This window comes from Callospermophilus lateralis, chromosome 1 (genome assembly GCF_048772815.1).
Source record: "Callospermophilus lateralis isolate mCalLat2 chromosome 1, mCalLat2.hap1, whole genome shotgun sequence".
NCBI classification, from domain to species: Eukaryota; Metazoa; Chordata; class Mammalia; order Rodentia; family Sciuridae; genus Callospermophilus; species Callospermophilus lateralis.
In genome coordinates, this window is record NC_135305.1 from 35,453,365 (window position 1) to 35,476,240 (window position 22,876).

At 43.4% G+C, this 22,876-nt stretch overlaps 1 protein-coding gene across 12 annotated transcripts in view; it reads right to left on the minus strand.

Moving 5' to 3' along the window:
- Positions 1-262: 262 nt before the first annotated feature.
- Positions 263-22,876, minus strand: part of Ica1 (islet cell autoantigen 1) — a 144,585-nt gene continuing 121,971 nt past the window's right edge. For 8 of the 12 annotated variants that reach the window (XM_076834032.2, XM_076834006.2, XM_076833983.2 and 5 more), the window contains exons 13-15: positions 13,087-13,356; positions 2,733-2,822; positions 263-500 (exon numbers count right to left, since the gene is read on the minus strand). In XM_076834032.2, the coding sequence (XP_076690147.1) occupies positions 379-500; positions 2,733-2,822; positions 13,087-13,356 (482 nt within the window). In that variant the 3' untranslated portion in view covers positions 263-378. The remainder of the gene's footprint in view (positions 501-2,732; positions 2,823-13,086; positions 13,357-22,876) is intronic. The other 4 variants (XM_076834072.2, XM_076834050.2, XM_076834061.2 and 1 more) reach the window with 1 other exon arrangement.

A 22,876-nucleotide genomic window follows, 5' to 3' on the forward strand; every position in this document is an offset into this window, starting at 1 on the left:
AGCCTCCTGCTGCCGCTAAGGACTGTGGGACGTGATATTTAAACCTATTACAAAGTAGGCTGATGATATGAACTTTGATCTCACAGTAGCCCAGCGACACCACAGTGGCCACGATGGGACATTGGCAGAAGAACAGTGGCCTGGACACTGCTCCTGGACACTCTTGTACTATTTGGATCCACATAGGGAACACACTAAAACCCTCTATACCAAATCAGAGTAAATAATTATACCAATATAAACAGGGCCCTTGACCCTTTTGTTTTATTAAAATGGCACGTAAATATGAAAACAGCATACTGATCGCATTATACTTCTGCTAGCCCCAGGTGAGGTGCTGCGGAGCCGCAGGAGAACTCCTTCTCAGAGGCTGCAGACTCATGCATTGAGCAACTCATGTTCTTTATCGGTTTTCCCAACAGCATCAGGATTTGATAAGGGGTCGAGGTCAGCAAAGAGACTGAACCAGGCAGTCAGGTCCGAGGCAGCCTTGGCAGGCTCTGGGGAGAGAAGAGGAAACATCAATAAACCCACCTTCTGAATGCCTACCTCCACCATGCTGGTAGCAGGCCGTCTAGCATCATCTTAAAAAGGGATAAATCCCATTACCCTGTCTCTAATGAGCCAGGAAATAGCATGTCTCTGGCTGGCTGCTTGGTTAACTTTTTTAAGCCCTGGCCTGAAGATCAGTGAAAAACAAAGTTCTGTGTTAACTAACCTCACCTTTACTCCAACCCCAGCTAATGACCACAGCCCACGGAGTTAGTTGCCAAAAACCTCAGACCCCTCTTGCTTTACCACAACCAGGAAATAGTTATTTCAGATATCAGGCTGAGGGAGCAGGGTGCTTTCCAGTATGTACTAGAGGAATCCCTCCCTTCAAGTCTCCTGGGTCAGGAGAGAGATGGCGACCTCTCTCTTTACTCTTCCCAAGCCATAGGTGCACAGTGAGCTGTGTCCAGGGCTGGCTTCTCTTCTTCTATCAGGGTCACTACCTTCTTCTCTCACCTCCTCACTCCATAGGAAGGAGACTCTTGAAGTGCCTTTCTTTCCCCAGTGAGCTCAAAATCTCCTCATCTCCAAGATCCCGGGAGCATTCCCTTCTATTGCTTTTTCACCAAAACACCTAACTTCCTGAATAGCGCCATCATACAGTCAAATTATTTTCCAGATGAGAACATTTTCAAAAGAGGGCCTCATGCAAGTGATTTCTAAATAAGTCGTGGCTCTTTTTTATATAAATCATTCCACATGAGAATCTTAAGTTCACTGCCTTGGATGACCCATGCTTTTCTTCTTCTCTGACAGGTGGGAGTGTCAGAGCCTGAAAAAAGAAAGCATCTCTCGGATAGGGTGTCCTTCTAGCCAAAAGCAGCTAGGAATGTGCTTACCATCTGGCTGGGAAGAGTCTCAAGAAATGTTGGTAGGGCAAGTAGCTAAAAGTGGTGAAGGGATGAAAGTGTTGGGATTATATCCACAGGGACTTTGGTCCTTTCATTAAAATGACACCAAAATGCTAAGACACTGAACTGATCTGATCACTTTAGACTTCTGATTCCTTCACCCTTTTTCCCTTCAAAATCTCTAGGAGTTATATTACTTTCTAGTGACATAATCAAAGTATCTATTAAAGAAAGAAAAATACTGCTAGCAAGAATAGCTGATAATATACAAGTTATTCCTATATGTAACCTTAATTGAATTCCATGTGGTCAACCTCTAAAACACCTGGATTCTTTTGCTGTGATAAATTGGTACTTGGGAAAGCTCACTATAGTTTGATTGAGGGGCAGGGGGATGTGGGAACTACTTTTAAAAAGGGAGTTTCATCTTCATCATGTAGGTGGTTATGCAAGGATACTCTATGGGGCAAGACTGATTTAGGTGGTTTAGTGTCTGTTCTTGATAGGCTGTCAAGATATCTTAAAGACATCTCCAGCAAAAATGGGTTACAAGCTCACTTCCCCTTCCTCCTACCTCCGTAAAAGATCTTAGAGATCATCAGAAAGTGGTCATGGCCTTCACCTGTGAGGAGCCAGATGCTTATACTCTGGGGACCTTTACATTTCCCCAGGCCTCCACTATTGAGGGCAAAACCAGGTGTGACTTATTTGCACAACCCTTAAAAGAACATCTCAGGAACCCTTTCTGATGATGATGAAATAGACATTTTCATTTAACTTCCTGTGGCCAAAGAGAAAGTGGGTGATGACCAAAGGAACAGAGATAGAGCTGCAGATACACAAGATGATCTGTCAAACAGATGTTCTTTGTGGGCAGGTTTAGCAGGCGGGGAGCTGTCCCCGTAGAGCACAGATCTCATGAGCTTAAAAGGACCTCTTTTGACAACTAAGAAGCCTCCCCGTTTCTAAGGAGCACTAATTAAATGCCTTATTTGGTGGTGGTAATGGTGCTTTTAGCAAATGATAGCAAACCTCAGTGGCCCTTCCCACCTTAATATTTCCAGCCAATCTTGGGGAGCACTTGATCACATGGAGACAGATTTGATTCATCCTCAGCAGATACAATTTGACAAAGGGGATTATGAATTAGGACAGTATGCCAGGAAAAAATTCTGAATTTAATTTGTAAGATCATCTAAAACTCTTTATCCCATAGTCCTGCTTTGAGCCCTAGATGCTCAAATAGAAATTAGTAAAGAAACAGAAAATCGTGTTAGGCTGCTGGAAAAGGAGGCAACTGTCACATCAGGGGACACGACACCGTATTACCTTTCAGTGCAGGGCTGTTGTCATTTGAACTGCATGTCTTTGGAGCTGACCATGGAGTAGGAGGAGGTTTGACATTGCTCTCTGACCAGCCTAATATTCAAAACCAGAGGACATTAGATCTAACAAAAGCAGTCACACCAACCCACCAGCTGCTGGGCACATACATGGTTCTCAACCATGGTGGCTCCTAAAGAGAGGGCAAAGGATAGTATGACGAGACCCTTCTCCATGTTCCTTGCACTGGAATATGTTTCAGGGGACAAGAGGTTGGTATAATCATGCCCAATTCAAAAATATGGAAGGCTAAGGAAAAGATCAGATTTTGAAAGGCACACAAGAAATCACTAAAATTTAAGCATTTTTGCTTTTTTAGTTTTATGCCCATTTTTTCTTCCCACATGTGGTCCTTTCATGATCACACCAAAGATCATCAATAGTGCGCCAAGGAAATCAAGGCCCTTGCTTTTCTGTCAAAAATAGGGAAAGCTTAAAAAGAGAACACCATTATATGTGGCAGTAGCACTAGTAGACTTTCCAAGTCTAATTCCAATGTGGTCCAGTTCATTCATTCTCTACACAGCTAATTTAAATTGGGAGGTTTAATTAATATTGACAAATAAACGGCAGCCCAGTCCAAACACATGAGGGGAAAGAAAGTCCTCTTTATATCTTTACGCTATAACTTAAAATGGCATTTAGCTTGTGTGACTCAACATGCTGTGTGGCTCTTGCGCCAAGCCTACCGATGGATGAGTGATTAGGCGGTGTTCAACACTCCTGTTCTAGAGATGCAAGCCTGATACCTTGCACCATTTACTGTCTATCCTGGATATTTCTGCAGGACTCATGTTTAATTAAAACTTTACCATATACTTCTTTGTACCTCTGCTTAAATTCTTTGTGTGTTAAGTCTTGTCCTTTGAGAGAGACAAGGAATTTTTCTTCAATGGGCTCCAAAATAGTTAACACAGAACAGGTAGACATTTGCTGATTAAGTCCTGTTGTTTCTACCTGTAAAATGTAGACCATCAGGTTTTATCTCAGCCTTCAAGACAGACTTATGTTTGGATGGAAGAGTTCAGATGGAGCAGAGAAGCTAGTTTCCAGAGCAAGAAGCCACTCAGTAGATACCACAAAATTGTAGAATTTACTGCCATTTGTTTACCCTGTCATTCTAAGATTCATTCTTTGCAGAAGACTTAATTATAGAGTCTTACTGTATTTATTAGTTTGTATTTTTGTCCCCTCTCTGCAAGCCATGAGTGTCTCAAAGCCAGGGGCTATGTATTATTTCTTTTTAGATTCCTCAGCACTCTGCTTGGGGCTCCGTGGGGGTTTTTAAATGTATGACCATTGAATTAGGATGAACTAGTAAAGTGTGAGGAGTGCACTTCTGAAGTATTTTAAGAGCTGACAAAGCAGTACCTGGAACCCCATAAGTGCTGTACTACTAACTCCCTGGCATACAAGCTTGTTTATGAAGACTAACCAATGAGTAATGAAATACACAGACTGTGACCTGTTTACTTGGTCTAAAACAATGAAAAAAATATAACGGTTCTAAAAGCCATTGCTATTCACTGAAGAGGTGCTTGAACATACCGTTAACATGATTCATAAACAACCAAAGCCAGGGATGTGCAGGGAGTCTTCTGGGATGATGGAAAGGTTCTAACCCTGAGCTACGGTGACAGTTGTACAATGTACATTTATGAGAAAACTTTGAACTGTTCCAGCATATAAATTAGACTCTAATAAAACAATTTTAAAGAAATTACCAGTATTTGGTGTGATCCAGGAATAACATAACCTCCTGTTCCTAGAAAACTGGCCCACAACCATTTTTCCTTCTGGACCCAAATCACATAAAAGTGGTAAATGTGGAAAGTGAACATTGTGGTTCCAGTGCATGCCAAATAACACCAGTCACAGGGAAAGCTGAGAGGGGTCTAATCTAACTGGGCAACACCCTTTCCACTGCAATTCTGCCCCCAACCAAGCGCAGTCAAGACCCCGGCACTCTACACAGCCCCTGCTGCCTCTCCACTAACCCCTGCAGCCTGGCCTCATTCTCCCAGGTTGGTGGTTCCTAAGTGTGAAACCCTCACCAGCATTATGGGCATCATCAATGAGTTCCTTAGAAACGCAAATTCATGGGACAGTGCTGACCCACAGGATCGGAATCCCTGGGATGGAGCTCAGGAACCTGTTTTAACCAACAGCAATTGTTATGTGAATGGAGTATAGGAAGCACTGCTTTAGAGGGAGCAGAAGCTGCCTGCATCAGCAGATCCCTTAGGACTGTAGCAGGTCTTTGAGGCCAGAGCCAGGACAAGGAGAGGGGCCTCCTAGGAAGCAGAAGGCCCACTTCAGGATCCCACCTTCCTTTAAGTTCTTGGCTTGTGTTGTGCTCTCTGAGTTTATGAAGGCACCTTTCTAGAGAGAAGTCTAGTAGTTAAGGCCAGGTGAGGGGTACAGGGGTCGGGCCTCCCTAATCTCCACATGCTATTCTGTACACTGGGAGCACATCAAGAAAATGCATCCCTTTTGCAAAAAAAAAAAAAAAAAAAAAAAAAAAAGCACAACACTCATTTTCAAAAACAGCTCCAGAGAACTGGAAAAGAGAGGCAGATTCAGAGCACTGTAGTTTTCAGAGTATGAAATGAAACACATTCTTCAAAGGAGACAGAAAACAATCTACATGCAAAAATAGAGAGCGACCATCCTTTGTGTAATGTGCATGTACCTGAAAAAACAGAAATAAGCAAAATCTGTACATCATACTATATTTTGGAAGTGCCAGAAATATAAACAATATTTTCGAATATATAATTTAAAGAATGTTTTCTTTATAAAGAAAACAGTTTTGTTGTTGTTGCATACTGGCTGGGGTTTGAACTTGGGTCCTTGTGCATGCCAGGCAAGTACTCTATTATAGAGCTACACCCCCAGTCCACAAATGTCTTATGATTGAGTTCCTTTGTAACTACAGGTTTCTGAACACTGTCTACCCACAAGCAACATCTAGAATCCATAGTTTGGGGGGGCTTCTCCTCAGCAGAGGACATGGAGGAGGATGAGCCTAAAGATCTCTGGAGACTGTTTACCTCAGCTTTTTTGCAGACACCCATGGTGCGAAGCAAAGACAACAGCCTCTTGTGCCAAGTCACATTCCCTCCCCAGAACAGTTATTAAGCATCCATCTAACAGTTTGACTATACATGCATGAAGGGATAAAACAGCATGGCTGTGACACCAGCTATTTAAATAAAAAAGAAAACAAACACGAAGCTCAGCTGCAATGTCACCCTCACTCATATCACTTTTGGAAATTATTTAGGGGAAGGGTGCAATGTGGGTAATTAGGGACGGAATGCCAAGCCAGATTTCAAATGTCTTGGCTTCTGTCAGGAAAAAAATAAATGCTAAAGAGAACTTAGTGTTGCTAATATTCTAGTAATTGCCATCAACTGTTCTCTAGTTGGTGTTACTTGGGCTGAGACGTTTTTAACACGAAGGTGTGGCAAGAAAGATGCCTCCCCATCTCGGAGCAATTGTATCAGGAGGGATGGTGAAGGCTGGCGGGGGGCAGGAGGGCACAGTGAGCTCTTTGAACAAAAGGACCATCTCAGCTCTCAGTTCCTTTGATATGTCAAATGTGCTACCCATTTGCAGAAAACACATATAAAATTTTATTAGAGCAACTCTGCCCCCTTTACTTACATAAGGGAAAATATAAATTGGCCAGAAGTAACACTGGCCAGCCAGAGCTGCAGGCGAAGCCAAATCACACCACCCAGAGAAGTGCTTTGCTGTGAACGTAATTCACCAGCAGAGAGAGAAGCAGTCCAGTCTGGGGAGCTAATCACAGCCTGGGGAGCTCGGGGGTGGGGTTGGTTGTGAAGGGCAAAGTAGGGACACCATAGCCATAGTGGCTAAGCACCACCCTGCCATCCTCATTTCCCCTTGCAGCCTCAGTTTCATACCAGTGAGGGGTAAATAAAAATTCCTGCCTTATTAGGTGACTGCATGAGTAAATTGGGATTTGTGGATGAGACCAGGCAGTAGAGAGGCTAGAGAACAGGACTTCAATAAATCTAAGCTGAAACTGGGTTTTTGTGTAACTCACCAGGCATCTGGAGTAACCCCTGAGAGCACTATGCTCAGGAATTCACATCTGAGGCTTGTTTTCTTCTAATCTAGTGTCACTTGTCAGTCCCTTTCTCTCCTTTCTTGCCTGCTATCCACCCATCCATCCATCTACCCGTCCAATAGTACTTTTTGAACATCTACTGAATTCCAGGCACTGAGCTACTACATTCTGGAAATACAGTGAGCAACACAAATACGGACTTCGTTCCTATGACAACCCAGAGCAAGAGACAGAAATGAATTCGGTTTTCTAATAAGGTGAGGTAAGTGCGATGATGAGGTGTGGGGCATCATGGAAGTGGGGAGCAGAAACACCTAGCACTGACTACTGGGGTGCGGAGGAGTCGAGGAAGGCTCCCTGGACGAAATGACACTGTTGACCCGGAAGGATGAGGAGCCAGCCAGGTAAAGCACTGTGCATGTGTAGGTGGGTGGTGTACACCAGGACAGCACATGCCAAGGCCCCGTGGGTGGGGAGAGCAGGGCACACTGAAGTTCCATATGGCTGGAGTCCAGTGTGCAGATAGAATACTCAGTTCTCCAGCAGAACAAGGTCATTAAGTCAGGGTAAGTAAAGGCGTGGGTAGTGTGGGCAGCTGTGAAACTGGGACCAGGTCCTGAAGGACTTTGTAAACCAAGTTGAGGAATCTAGACTATACTTGAATGGTCGAAAAGCCACGGAAACTTGCCAAATCAAAGATCTTTCTGAAGTTTTTCTGTTCCCTCATCTACAAAATGTGGTTGGAGAAGTTCTAGGGACTAACAGAGGCACTTGAATCTTGTAGGTCTCCAACAGCTGCTTTACAGATACTCCTCAGTGGGCTTAGAAAATGCTGGTACTTTGATGAAGCTGACAACTCCATTGGCTTGTGCAAGGAGTGCCTGCCTCATGTTCAAACTATCAACACACTCACAGTCTTTTCTTTTGTATTATTCCATTTGAGTACTGGAAATGTCCATTATCCAGCATGGGGCTCAGCCAGGAATGGCAGGAGATGAGCTCTGGCTGAGAAGGTTTACTTGATATAACCCAAAGCTTAACACTAGCCTTAAATGGAAACCCACCCAGAGGGCAACGGCATCTGAGAATTAGATAAATCAATATCCTGAAGGAGCACGAGGCTCTGTTTTTGAGAATCTGGAATGAGATTCTTAGCTTTGGTTTGCAGAATCCTAAATTGAAAGATTTCCTGGTGCATTTATTTTGAGCAGCTGGTAATCTTTCTAGCATCAAAGTCTACTTCTAAATTAAATTTTAGACATTGGTGGAAAATTGAGAAGGTCGAATATGAGTTCTCCCTACCTTGCCTAGTCTGTCTGGACCGGCTCTCCTTCCTCCTCACTTTAAGAGGCCCCAGAAAGGCCCAATTTTCTCATTACTGCATGATACAGGAAACCCCAGCCCCTATCATGCTGACAACTTCAGAAACTCTTAGAAATCTCAGCTAAAATTAACTTCTTCCAAGTTTTCAGCACAACTTGATCTGACATGTATTCCTTTGTTTTGGACTTCTAGAGCGTGGAGTAGGAGGGAAGGGAGGAGTAACTCTTCTCCTCCTAAATCCCTTTTCCTTTGCATCTTCCCAGAAGGCTGGGGAAGAGAATGAGGAAAGAGGTCAAAGAAGAGGGGAGGGTGGGCAGAGGACTCAGGTGAGATGAAAGACTGAGGAGAGGGAGGAAGAGGAGGAGGGAGAGGGGAACGTAGGCTGTGTCAGGGGCTAAGAACCCATGGAGGTGCAGGAGCCCTCCACCTCTGACGGACCCCTGACTCCCTGAGGCTGAGCATGGCCCCAGCCCCTCAGGGAAGCTGTGCATGGGTGTGTACAAGCCACAAACGCTTCCTTGGACAATCCAACTTCAATATGCTATCCGAGAACTTCGTTCAGCTTTTGTGTGGCCAGGAATCCTGTCTCTCTATTCCCACATCCCTTTTTGGCTACCTGGGAGTTCCCATGCCCGTGTGCAGCCAGGATGCTCACAGGCAGGCTGTTCACTACAAGTCCAGCTCCTCTGGGAGGATCCAAGGAGCTACCTGAAGGGCCCAGCTGGGGAGCCACTGCTGAAATCAGACGCACTGGACTGAGTGGCCACAGAGGGACTGGAGAAAGGCATGGATGGGTTCCTGAGTCAGTAGCCCGGATTTGAAGTCCAGCTGCCCCTAGGACGTGTGTAACTTTGGGCCAATGACTTAGCCATTAGTTTCCTCAATGTCCCTGATTAACATGCATAGATGATAACACCTGCTTGAGAAGGGTATGGTGAGGATTAAATAAATTGACACATGTAAAAAGCACATGGAGAGACTGGAGTTGTGGCTCAGTGGTAGAGTCCTTGCCTGGCATGTGTGAGGCCCTGGGTTCAATCTTCATGTAAATAAGTAAAAGATCCATTGACAACTAAAAAATATATATTTTTTAAAAAGCACACGGGACAGTTCTTGGCCACAGTGTGTGCCATCTTGAGCACTGGCTAACGTTACCTTACCATCTACAGATGGCAGAGTCACAGAACTGCATGCTAATAGTCAGTCCTCAGCATCACTGATACAGGGTTAATCCGTGGATAGGAACATGCTACAGAAATGAGAAGCTGAGCCTGACACCTCCTTTCACAGATGAGAAGGGAAGGACTCGGAGAGCAGTAGGGGCCTGAGCAGTGCTGCAGGGGAAGGGCTGTGCAGTATGAAACTGGCCTCTGAATGCCCTGCCATACTCTTGGTTTCACTGAGCCAATATGCCCACAAGCCTTTCTCCCGTGCTCAGTTTGCCACTGAGTCATTTCAGGGGTTTGTTGACTTTGGTTTTTGAGATGATCTGGGTTAATCAGGGGAAGCAGTCTCAATATAAGGTGGCCACAGTTTAATAGTTATCATTAAATTGTTATATATGTGACTGTTCATATGTTCCTGTAGATGGATTTTTGGACCATGAACATAGTGTAGAAAAGTCTCAAGACAACATTCATCTTCCCTCCTTTGGAGGTGGGAGGAGTCCTGACAGAAGCACAGAAGGTGGTTATAGTCTGATGACATAATCAATCACTGAAGCAGGGAGCCCCTTCTTTATTTGTACCACACACGTTTTGAAGGTTCCCTGCATCAGGGCAGTATCAGAGTAGAATCAGGGCTGCACCTGCAGGAATCTAGATGGGTGGTAGAAGCTGAAGGGGCTGCTTTCAACCACTTAGCTATGGCATTTTTTTTTCTCTCATTTTGAGTCCCACAGGTATTCAATTGGAAGATGTTTGTTTGCACAGGAAACAAGATCACTCAATAGTTATAAGATAACTCCTTTAACGCTGACCTTGATAGAACCGAGAAAAGGAAACTTTCAGCAGTTAAAATGATGCTTTTAAACAGTAAACAAAAATCACTTCAGTTCTTGGCTAAAGATATTGTGCTGGTTCCCAATTTCATTTGGACTTGAAGAAGGTCCAATATTTACCAATAGCTACAAGACCCTCCACAGCTGAGCTTTCGTGGTTTAGCCTCCGAGTCCTCTGAGCGCACACCCCCTCCCCACCGCACTTACTCAGTAGGCTCCAACCAGAGTGTTCTGCCTGCACCTTGATCATGCAGCATGTCCTCACCTTAGGGCATGAGTACAGGTTGTCCCCTCTGTCCATTTGCCCATGCAGCTAATTCTTACCCCCTGCAAGTCTTTGTCTGGATCTCATCTTTCACTTTCTCTTTTCTCCCTAACGTTGATCACTTCTTAACTATGTGATTTGTTTGTTTATTACGCTCATTGTTCACTATTTTCCTCCTCATGAGACCATGAGTTCCAGGAAGGCAGAGAGCTTTGTCTGTTTTGTTCTCAGATGAGTCCCCAGTGTCCAGCACACCCAGGTACCCAAAAAATATTTGTTAATGAATAAGCCACTTGCTAGGGTGCTGGTAGGACAGCAACCACAAATGAGGCTTTGTTGGAGAAACAAATGGCCTTCCACGTAGAACCTCTTTCTCTTTTTATAGAAGAGCTTGCATCTTTCTCTTGCTGTCAGAGCACCTCCCTCTTTTGCCCCACATGTGGTTTGGTGGCTCTCTTTTGGACATGCAGCCAGGTTGAGGTGCAAAGCCAAGCCCATGGCCACTGCCCTTGTCTTAGCTCCTTGGCAGGCTGTGAGCTGAGTTCTTCTCTCTGTGCCTGCTCAGGAAGGGGGTGTGAGGCTCACAGCACTGGATACTAATCCACCACCACTCTCTTCTGCACTAGGGCTCTTGTATCTGGGGCCCTAAGGCGGGGGGCCTAAGTGAGGTTCATTCTGCAACACAGCTAGAGAATTTCCAGCACCCCAAAGATGTGGGCTGAGGATCCTGGGCTTTGGCCTTCCGACTCTCCCACGCCCAGCACCTCTGCCACAGGTGGGTGGCGGGTGAAACCAAGTCAGTTGGCAGCTTGCTCTCTGGAGCTTTGGTGAGAGATGGTGAAAACCCGGGGATGAAACTCAGGTGGAGAAGCACTTTGGGATTTCATTTATCCCTGTGGTCCCTAACCCCATTACCACTCATCAGTGAGAGGGCTATAAAACAGGACCCCCCAGTGACGAGAAAAGGAATCAGGTATTTCATCAAAAAGAGGGAAGCCCTTTCTTTCCTTTTTCTTTTTTTGGTCTTGCCCACCAACTCTAGTATCCATGATCTCATCTCTAAAGACCCGAGATTTTAATAGACTATAATTACTTAATCATTCTAGCTCTGCCGTTTGTTCTCAGCTTCAAGTGCCAGATAAACACGTTGTTTATTAAGGAGATAGTCTAAATTTGTAGAAAAACCAAAACAACTCGAGAATTTCTTCATGATAATTCCTGTCTCATAATTAATATCATATAAAAAGAGGAAAAAAGTATTGAAAGAGGTTTCCTTTTCAAGGTCTATTTAGAAACGCAAAGCTTTAAGATTTCAATCAGAGTTTTTGTTTGTAACTTTAAATCACTGTGGGGACATGCCAGCAATCCTCAGCCAGCACATAGCCTGCTAGGGAGCCTTCACACACCTTGAACCCTTCCAGGGTTTCAGACTACTTTTGATCATCGTGGGAACTCTATTTTTGCTGAAGCTGTGGGTGGAAATTCACTGTCCATGTATCTCAGGCAAAATCGGAGCAGCTGGGCGAGGGAGTACTGAGGACAGGGGAGGCTTATGACAGAGAAGAGAGCAAGAGCCAGCATGAGACAAAACTTAGATGGACGAGAAGTTAAAAGGCCCAGTGAAATGTCAATCAGCACCGTCCCCCCCCCCCCCAAAAAAGGGCATGTTTATGGGAAAGTGGGGAATTCTGCTGTTATGGTACACATCTGGAAGACCTCGAAAAGGCTCGGACAACCTGTTGAAGGTTCTGTCCCCAGTGCAGCAGTATTCCCAGGAGGGACTCCTGGGAAGTGAATGAACCGAGGACTATGATCTCACCAGTGGATTTATAGTTTGAAGTCCTTATTGGGAGCTGAAGGAGGTGGGACCTAATGGTAGGAGTGGGTCCTTGAGGGACATGCCCACTCCTACATCTTTCCCAGTCTCTTCTCACTCGCTCTGCTTCCCCAGCTTTGCTCTGCCACACCCTTCCACCAGGGTGTTTTGCCTTGCCCCAGGCCCAAAGCAAAGGAACCAGCCAACCAGGGGCTGAGACCATGAGCCAAAATAAATTTTTATTCCTTTAAGTCACTCATTTCAGGTATTTTGGTCACAGAGAGGTTAGCTGACTAACACATCTGCCTCATGGATACACATTAAACTCAGGCTGGTGGCCAGGCAGAGTAGGCCAAGCCAACAGACGGCCACAATCCTCTCCTATGTGCCACGAAAAAAAAAACCAAAAAAAAAAAAAAAAAAAAAAACCCTTAAATCGTAGTATGACAAGAAGATAGAGAACCGACCCTCTAATATTTTCCTAATAAGACATGTTAACGTAGGAGAAAATCATGAGCAGAAATGGATCTTAAACCTTGTAACAGATCTTAAGGTTGGAATGTAATTTAGGAACTTCAGATTAAAAAAATGTCAGTAGATATAAAATTAAAATACAAAAACTAAAAACAAAACAAAGACACGACACTGGATATAAAATAAAATTGAAAAAAAAAAAACAACAACAGAAAATATAACCACACAGCAAATTCAAAGAAAGAATGAATATGCCTTTGGATTAAAAGAAGAAAGCAAAGAATGAACAAGTAAAAAACTAACTTCAATTACAGTGGTACATACCTTGTAGTGAGGCCTGTAAGTCTTTCATATTTTGGTCTAAAAGCTGTGAAGGAAGGAATCCAGAGCCTGTCTGAGGCTTGGAGTCTGGCTCTCCCAGGGACCCCGATGGTGCTAGGTCCTTCAGCCTATTGTCTCCAAACACAGCGGCCCACTCCTGGCTGAACTCGCCTTCTTCCAGGGAGGATGCATTGAAGATCTCGTTCAGCAGCAGCAAGTCATCCTTGTCAGCACCTTCGGGTTCTGGGGTCCCTGCCATTGGGCCCAGGCAAGCTGGAGTAGAGCATAACACACGTGACTTCCCAGGGCTCAGCCTCAGAAATAACTGTTACAGGGGCTGAATTGGGACAGATTGGGTTATGGCTAGATTTAAGAAAAAAATGAATCACAATATGAATTTATTCCATAATAACCTTTCTTAACACATTTCACAATTAAACGTTGAATTCCATGTTCCCTTATACTCCTTCCTCCAGAGCAAGCCCAGGTTCTGAGTATCAATAGAATTGCATTGAAATATTTTTCCAGGAAAACGCTAGGGTTTTGTTTTATCTTTAACATAAAAGCAGATTTACCAAAACATTTCTCAGATCTGAAACACAGCCAGGACTGAAAGCCTGTCGGAGATCCTGGTTCCTTGTTTGTGAAGCTTCCTGAACCTTCCCACACAAGCCCTCAATGCACACTGCCTGGGCTGGAGCAGCCAACACACCATGTGGCAGCCTGTCCTGCCACCCAACCCTGGCCCAGGGGAGAGTGTCGGAAGCCCCACAATGCCCAAGAAAAGCATCTTTGCTTCTTTGCTGAAACTCAACTGCTGGAAGCAAAGAAGATTGGGTCTGATTAGTTTGGGGGTCATAGTGAGGGAGAAATAGAGAAAGCGGGCAAATGAAAGACTGACCCAAAGCCTGGGATTTAAGGCCAGGGACACAGTTCTGGAGGGTGGAAATGAACACCAGAACCAACAGGAGCCCAACTCCACATCTTTCTTACTGTGTGACTCAGCAAGATCCATAACCCCTCTGAGCCTTTGTCTTTTTATCTCTAAAAGTTACGGCATTAGTGATGCCCACCTCAGAGTGTGGTCAGTGTGAGTGAAAGAACACACCACCTCACAACTCATTGCCTGTGTGGAAGGAAAACTTTAAAGAAGACTGTTCACAGATGAACACTGGCAAACAGTAGTCAGTACATGTAGAATGGTGGGGGGGGGGTATTAATATCAGAAATCCTATAGCAACCCTCTCATTGAGTTTTCTACATATTTTGTAAACTGATAGTTTGATTAACTGTGGCTTTGTTGTGGTATCTAATGGCCACCTGGAAACTACACCTTTTGGTTGTTAAGTCATAAAGTGAAGGGGAAAAAAAATCATGACATTTTTTCTGAGCTACACTGGAATTCTGATACAGTCATATAAAGTGAAAGTATCAAGTTTTCCTCAAATATATATGAGATAATTAGTAAGTGGAGGCTTTTTCTTTCTTTCTTTTTTTTTTCTTTTCCTTTTTCTTGAAGCTTCCCTGTGTAGGCTTTACTGGATCTATTTTCTCCCCCACACTTTACATAAAGATCTAAAGATTAAGGGGATTTTTGATGTGCTGAGCAGACTGGCTATACATCAGGGAGGGGAGAAGTCTAGTCACTCATACCACTGTGGTTTTAAAATAGTGGCAAAACATCACTTTAATGAGACATCTGTCTAATTTAAGCATTTTTATTGTTTGTATTATCAAAGAAATGTTCACCAAGACATAACCTATAGGTGTGGTGGGTGGAAAGATGTGGACATGGCACCTTAAACAGACTTCTGAGACAGTGCTGTAGGAGCGGGAGCACACAGGGACCAGCCAGGGAAGGCAGGGCTGGCGGGGTGAGGTGGGCAGCCCACCTCTGTGCGGGACAGTGACTCGTTGTTGTCCAGCGGCCGTCAACACTCGCATCCTCTTTCAATGTCTCTCAGTAATGCCCTACTAACGTATGTGGAGTTTTCAAGTCTCTGTACTTCCCACTTTCAGGTGGGACTGGAATGCCCAAATCTTTCTCATGGTTTACTTTCTGATCTGACTGAAACCTGACGATTACTGAGCCAAACTCATTTAATTGGAACCCGTTCAAGTCAATGGGCAGGCCCAAGAGGAACAGATGACTTTAAATGAGCCTCAGAAGTGAAGTGTGTGCCCTTCCACAGTCATTTTACTCAGGCCTCTGCTGGGTCAAGCCCCAGGGAGGCTTCTCTGCTGCAATCCAGAGGCCCAGCAGGGAAGACCACTGCTGACATGCCAACGACAAGTAAGACATTCTGTGCCCTCTGAAAAGAACCACAGGCCGTCAAGGCTCTGTTGTCACTTTCATTGTTTAGGCTTTGTGTGGTGGTGTTTAGAGTGGAGTTGAGTGTCTTTGCTAACTTAGCGTCTCTTCCTTCTTCTTCAGTTTTTCTTTTTGAATGCCACGAGTATGTGATCCTGACGAGGCATTTCTTAGGATGCCCCATCGTCCTCCACCCAGTTAGATATGTGGCCAAGGCATTGCTCAGGCCACTGTGACTGGCTCAGGGCACATGCCAGGAGGCTTCCCTGAGTTTGGCATATGGGAATTGGATGGAGGAGGGTTTGTCTCTCTTGCTCTGGGATTCCAGAATTCAAAGATGCAGATTTGAGGCTTCTGATAGTAGTAAAGCCAATACAGAGAAGGAAACAACCTAAAGAGTTGGGAAGAGAAACTTGACAGCTTTAGGCCCTGGATCCAGTCTTACTTGAAGACAATCTACTACTATGGGTCCCCAGTTACACAAACTAATATATTCTTTTTTAAAAGAAAAATTCTAAACCTCACCTATTTCAAGAAGGGTTTCTATTCTTGCAACCAAACAACTCCTGATTAATACTCTGTCTTATCCAACTCAAACATTTTAGTCACAGAAATGAGGAAAAGACCCCCTTTGTCAGGATGATACCACTAGTGGCCAGTCCTGGTATTGCCCTATTACATAGCATCCTGGCTCTTGAATAGTTAAAGAAGGCTGCACAGTGAACATTTTCTCTTTTAAGAGAACTTATTACTTAGCTGAAAGCAATGAAACTGGCACTGACTTGAACCATAAAACATGGAAACCTCCCAATTATTGCACTGATAATTAAGATGCCTGAAATTGCTACATATAACTTGTAAGAAAAACTTAATTACAAGTAGAAAAGGACAGGTTTAGGTCTGTAACTGGACAAGTCAAGACTTGAGAAATAACATTAGTCATTAGGCTATCATGCTATCATTTTCTTTGAAATTAATTCAACTCAACTGAGAGAAAATGAAGACACACACAGAGATATGATAAGCTCTCTGAGAGAAGCCCTGGTGAGAGCCACACAACTGGGGTCAGAGCTTCCACCCATGGAGACAAGCAGGGATTGCTCCTGGGTTGTGTCTCAGCCTGCTTCTGTCTTATAGATAAGCAAAGGTTGTGCCACACTCAGGTGCCAGCCCCGCAGATGCCACTCCGAGCCCCCTTCTCTCTGGTGCAGACTCCCACTCTCCATGTTTGCTTTCCTATCTGATAACCTAGCCGCAGACGTTACTGTACAAATAAAAGCCGACAGACATGACGCACACACAGGCTCACCTCTCTGTCTCCAACTCTATGACCCTCTGTGCATTCTCTCTGCCCTTCTGAAATTAGCCCTCTCCATGCCCTCCCCCACTCCTTCCGGAAGCTTCCTCTGCTCCTACCAATATTCTACTTCAGTAGCTTTAGCCTTTCATTCTCCAGGGCTTCTTTCCTCTGGCCAGTGATAATCAATATTTGGCTTGATATTGCAGTCGGCCACCTCTATCCTTGCTGTTCTCATTTTCATGGTCACTTATTCTACTGTGTCTCTATTTTTTTTTTTTTTTTTCAGCTGCTGGCAATTAAGTTCCCATCCCCATGCTACACTGAAATGACTCTCTGGAAGGTTACTGGGGAGATCCTAAAGGCCAATCCACCAAACTCCGTTTTTCAGGCCTTGAGACCTCTAGCATTTTGCAGTGCTGCCTTGCTCTGGAAATGTGATCATCTCCTGGGAGTCCCAAAGAGGTGGCCCTCTTGGGTGGTCTTTGGTCTCCTTGTCATTAACTTCTCTGCTGCCTCTTCCTACCCTGGTAGCCCTTAGCCTTCATCCTAAACCATCGCCTCCCTTCCCTACAATTCTATCAGAGATCTTATCTATTTTCATGGTTCCAAACTCATCTTTGAAAATCTCCAAATCTCTGTCTCTAATTCCATGTTCTTCCTTCAATTTTGATGACAAATTGGGGCAGGGGGACCCTCTGCTTTGCCCACTGGAGGGGCTTCTGGTGCCCCATGAGGCAGCCTCCTACTGTCACCATTGCTCAATATGACTGTAAGATTACTCCCTCATTCAAAACCTTCAGTGATTCCTTTTGACTCTCAATACTGGCATTCAGGACCTCCACAGTCAAGCTCTAATAAAACTCTTTCAGCCATACATCAACATTCTCCTGGGAAGCCCAATTTGGCAAAAGTCTGCCTACCATTGCTCAAGTGTACTTTCCCGCTTTCCTGTGTGAGACCTGATGTTTTCTCCCAATAAGAATCATATTTTCTTTTTTCCTCCTCTTTCTCCTCCTCTTCTTCCCCCTTCTTCTTCTCCCTATCCTCCTCCTCCTTCTTCTATTTTTCTTCTCCTTCCCCTTCCTGTTCTCCTTCTCTCTCTTTTTTTCCTTGCATCCAAAAGGGACCTTAAAAACCATTTCCTTTAACTCATTTTACAAATGAAGAAGAAGACACCCAGGTTAGATGACTTGCTGAAGGTCACATAATGTTACTGATAATCTAACCATGGACCCCAGACTTAAAGGTCAATTTTCTCACTGTGGTATCTTTCTTTTGTTTAAAAACCCATTTAGGATCTCATACAAAAACTACTAAGAAGCTTTTGCCAAGCTTTTGTAAAGTGCTGAGAATTTCAAAGGTCAGAGGACTCTGCTGGCAGCTGGGTACCAAGCAGGCACTGGGGCAGGACAGCGATGGCAGACCCACGCGTCAGGCCCGCAGCACACATGGCCCAGGTTCAGAAGTAAGAGCCCCAGGCCCTGGGAAAACATTCCCCAGGAGAACCGGTCCCGAACCAATGGGCTGTATTTCTTGAGAATTCAAATACAGAGGCAGCTCTCGAGTTCAGTGTGGGAAACCGGTGACAGCTGGTACAGGTGTTATTTTTGAAGTCATACTGAGTTTCATGACCTCAGCATAAATTAGGAAAACAGAAGATGGAAACATAGCAACACAGACTGAAAATGATAGCCTAGGAAAACAAACAGATAAATGTCACTTATTTTACCTTCATCTGTGTGTGAAACAGGAAGAGTCACTTTTCTGGGTTTCTCCCTGGCCCCCACTCTCAACCTGATGACTAATCTTAAAGGCCACATGCTTGCAGTGCCGATGAAAACCCCAAACACCAACACCATCCTCACATCGCCCAAAAGAGAATGGGGGAAGATGGGTAGGAAACCACCTTACAAAAAATGTCTAACCAGAAAAATATTCTTCATTACACAAGACTCTGGTAACAAACTGTGCTTCTTTGGAATTCTAGACTGCTGCTTCTAGAAAGTCACTTCTGGCTTAAAAAAACAAATAAACAAACAACAAAAAAAACCCAACAACAACACAGATTATAAGAACAGGTATGGGGAGGGAGGGAACCATCCTTACCAACTCTAAAAAATAAAAAGAAAAGAAACAACAATCTCATAGTGCTAGACCTGAATAGGCACTAAAAAAGTTCTTGTTCTGATCCCCCAATCTATTCCTCCATTTTTAGTCTTCAATCTTAGCAACCCAGCAGTCTCAGTGAAAAACAAGACACGTGGGGCTAGGATGAGTCTTTATAGAATCTTGATAGTGATACACTTATGTAGAACACTATTGCCTACACGGTTATAAGTAAAAACAGCATTTGATTGTAAAAGTCTATCATTATTGAGCTGGGGACATAGCTTAGTCATAGAGCACTTGCCTAGTGTGTGCAAGACCCTGGGTTTCATCACCAACACCTCAAAAAAAAAAAAAAAAAAAAAAAAAAAAAAAAAAAACCCAAACCCAAAGCATGTCATTATTCATGAAAGGACAAAACCAGCAGAACACCCCAGAATACAGAGGGAGGGAGGCAGGAAGGAGGACGAGTGTATGAGGAAAGATAAAGAGCTTAGTAGCCTAGTACTTGCTTTATTGCGTGTGAGGAAGCAATCGGGTCCCTAGTCTGCCTATACGAAGGCTGCAGAGACAGTTCTAAGTGACTCAGGAGAAGCAAAGCGCTGAGAGAGAGACCGGTACGATTACTACAGGTCAAAGGTTCTCACCCAGACCTCTGGTAGCGACTGAATGAACTGTCTTTCTGATATGTGACCAGAGTTTAGAATCCCAAGTAGTAACCAAGGGAGTAACAGAGACAGATATGTTATTCCAACATGAACAATTAAATTGTGTTTTAAGTGGAGTAGGTAGTCTTGTCCTAGAGAGGGACCTTTTAGGGAAGGTCAAGTGATAAGGTTTAGGTGAGCTGAATTCATCCATTGTCTTAAAAAAAAAATTATATATATATATATATTATTCTGTTCACTTACATGCTAGTTATTTTTCTTGGCCAAACTTTGAGGAACACCAATACTTCTACATGTTATAATTCCTGAATTGAGCTGATTTTCACATGTATTACACAAAGTGATTTCAGAGCCACTTTCAAGTATCTCAAAAATGTCACTAAGTTTATTCTTCATTTAAAACATTTTTAGGAACTGTGGTCAAATAATGGTTTCCCTATCACATTACCATTTAGTAGGAGAAAGCAAATTTCATTAGAACACTAACTTAGAGTAATTTTCTGGGTAGTGGCGCTTTGAGAGCTGTTGTTGTTGTCATAAGCAGTCTGCTTTTTGGTAACATTGTACCCCAGATTAGCCATTATGCCTGGCAGAATTACCACTGGGAGTGAACTGGCCCCAAAGCAGCAGGGTGCTAGAGCTTGTAGCCCGGAGTCCTATAAAACCAGCCATTCCTGGATGAAGCTCTTTTTATCTCTTGACTATTTAGTATCTTGCATATTATAATCAGTATTTCAATTCAGGGTTTGGGTCTTCAGGCAGTGTTTCACAGGGCACACATGTGGAAGTCAACAAATTAATGAGTATTTTTCTCTTTGGCCACCACAGGTTCTCTGAACACTGAGAGATGATACTTATACCAGTGGTCACATTAATATGTAAGCTGATGCCATCCTACGGGTTGGCAACAAGAAGAGACAGTGGGGACGGGACGTATAACTCATGCCTAGAGAAGGGCCTTGTGGGCTGGCGTGACAAACGGGAAGCAGGAGTTATGTGACACTTTGTTCAATTTAGAAGATTTGCAAATCAGTATTTCTGCCTGAGAACAAGTACACATGTTAGGGAAGAGCATGTTTGTAGTTGCATCTTTAGAATTAAACTGTTTGTCCCCCAAAAGGATATGAGTTTCTATTCTACAAAACTAACAAACATGGTAACTGTAAACCAATGAGGTTTGGAGGCTGTTTTGGAGGATGCCCAGTTTACTGCGATCTCTCTTGGCACACACAGAGAGACTTACAAAAGTAAGTATATATCTCAGGCAGAAACATTTTGATTTAATTCTATGAAGAAATGCTGGATAGTGGTAGAATAAAACTTGATAGAATTACTATCAAGTTTTCTAAAGAAATCCAAAACCCAAAGCCAAGAACCAATTTTTGTAAGAAAGGGGAAAATATGAGGATGTAGCGTCATGATTACTGTGTCTGAGTACAGAAAACACTGGCAGGATGTGCCAGGGTTGGGAGTATTGGAATGGGGGTGGGGTGGGGAATAGGAATGGGAGCGAGTGTTTTTAATACCATTTTAATTATTATTTTCATTTTAATCTTAATGTGAATATGCTACCTATTCAAAAGTTTAATCTATTAAAATAACAAATTTATATAGGGTAAGAATAAAGTCAAATAACAAATGACATAAACAAAATGTTGAGATTGGGAGGAATGTCAGTCTATCAAAACAAGCTGAAGTGTATGTGTGATTATAAATACATTTGTTAAGTGAAACTGGGTGGTGGGTATCTAGAGCTTGCTGTTCTCTTTATATCATTTTGGTAAGGTTAAAATATATCCCTGTCCAAAAAATAATAATAATAACTTGTAAAAGACACATTCATTTCACCAAAATATTCTACTTTTAAGCCAAGAAGAGGATATTTTTACAAACACGGAAGCATGTATGGTAATCTGCACTCTTTACCTATTAATTTCATTACATGATACAATATCAGCATTTACAAATGACTAGTCATATTGATTAAATATGCACAGACATTCAAAAAATATTGCACAATATGTTGCCTGCAGTAAGATAATAAGAAAACAGACTTCTGCTCTCAGGTTTATGCACCCCAAGCCCTGGAAACGTAACACCAGAGCTATAGTGGCTTTTCACCTTTTTAAAAAAATATTTTTGTGTTTCAGTTGTGGTTGGACACAATACCTTTATTTTTGGTGGTGCTGAGGATCGAACCTAGTGCCTCGCATGTGCTAGGCAAGCGCTCTACCGCTGAGCCCCAACCCCAGCCTGGCTTTTCACCTTTGAAAAATCTTTAATCAATGTCCTCTGTTTCCCAGAGACTTTCTTCCTCTCACACTTTGTGAATTAAATCCACATCAAGCTCAGACTGAGTTGAGTCATCTACCCCAGTTAACTGAAGCCCACTGGATGACTCTGGCCTATTTCAACCCTGTAAAAAACCTGCATGACCAGGGCAGACTGTGTCCCAGTCACCAAGACAAAGATGCTCTGATGTTTGACTCAGAATCTCAGGAATATTTTAGAACCTGGGTAAATCATTAAAAGGAAACCCTTGGTAGGATGGAAAACAAAGGCTATGATCAAACTAAGCACACTCAATTTTGTGGGATTACTCGGCCCTGGAGAGTCACATCTGAATCCATGGTTCTACATTCTCTCCTGAGGATTTATACAGTAAGGGATTTTAAGGCTGGTAAACCTGGGAGTCAGACTTAGCTAGGCAAACTCTCCGTCTACATTTTTTATGGTAGTGAAAATGTTTTCTATAATATTATAATGGTAGATATGTGTCCATTGATGTTTTTAATATCTGTAAAATGTATTTCAGCAAGAGTGAACCCTATGCCACCTGTGGACTTTGGGTGATAATGACGTGTCAATGTGGGCTCACTGATCATAACAAATACACACTCCAGGGCAGGAAGTTGACAGTGGGAGAGGCTATGCTTATGTGGGGGCAGGGGCACTTGGGAAATCTCTGTACTTTGTGTCCGATTTTGCTGGGAATCAAAAACTGTGCATGCATGCATGCGTGTGCACGTGAACTAGAACAGCCTTAAAACTCAGTTTGCTCCTGTGTTCTTTGGAGGTTTCAATGGAAATGCAGCAAAGCAAAGCCCTATACAAAACCCCTCGTCCCACTGTTTCAACATCAAGAGTGCCCTGTATCAGGGACCATGAACTACCCCTTCACAAACCTGAGCTCCAATCCTGACAGTAATCCAGCAAGATTGTTGCTATCAGTTCCATTTACAAATGAGAACAACTGAGGCTTAGTAAAGAGTTTAAATATGAAGCAAATTATTTAAGGCCACACAGGCCATTTATGGTAGAACCATAATCCATATCCACATAGCCACTGTTTTCTCTGACAGTATGTGACTTTTGACATAACTTTTAGCTTTAGTAGTTTGAACTATA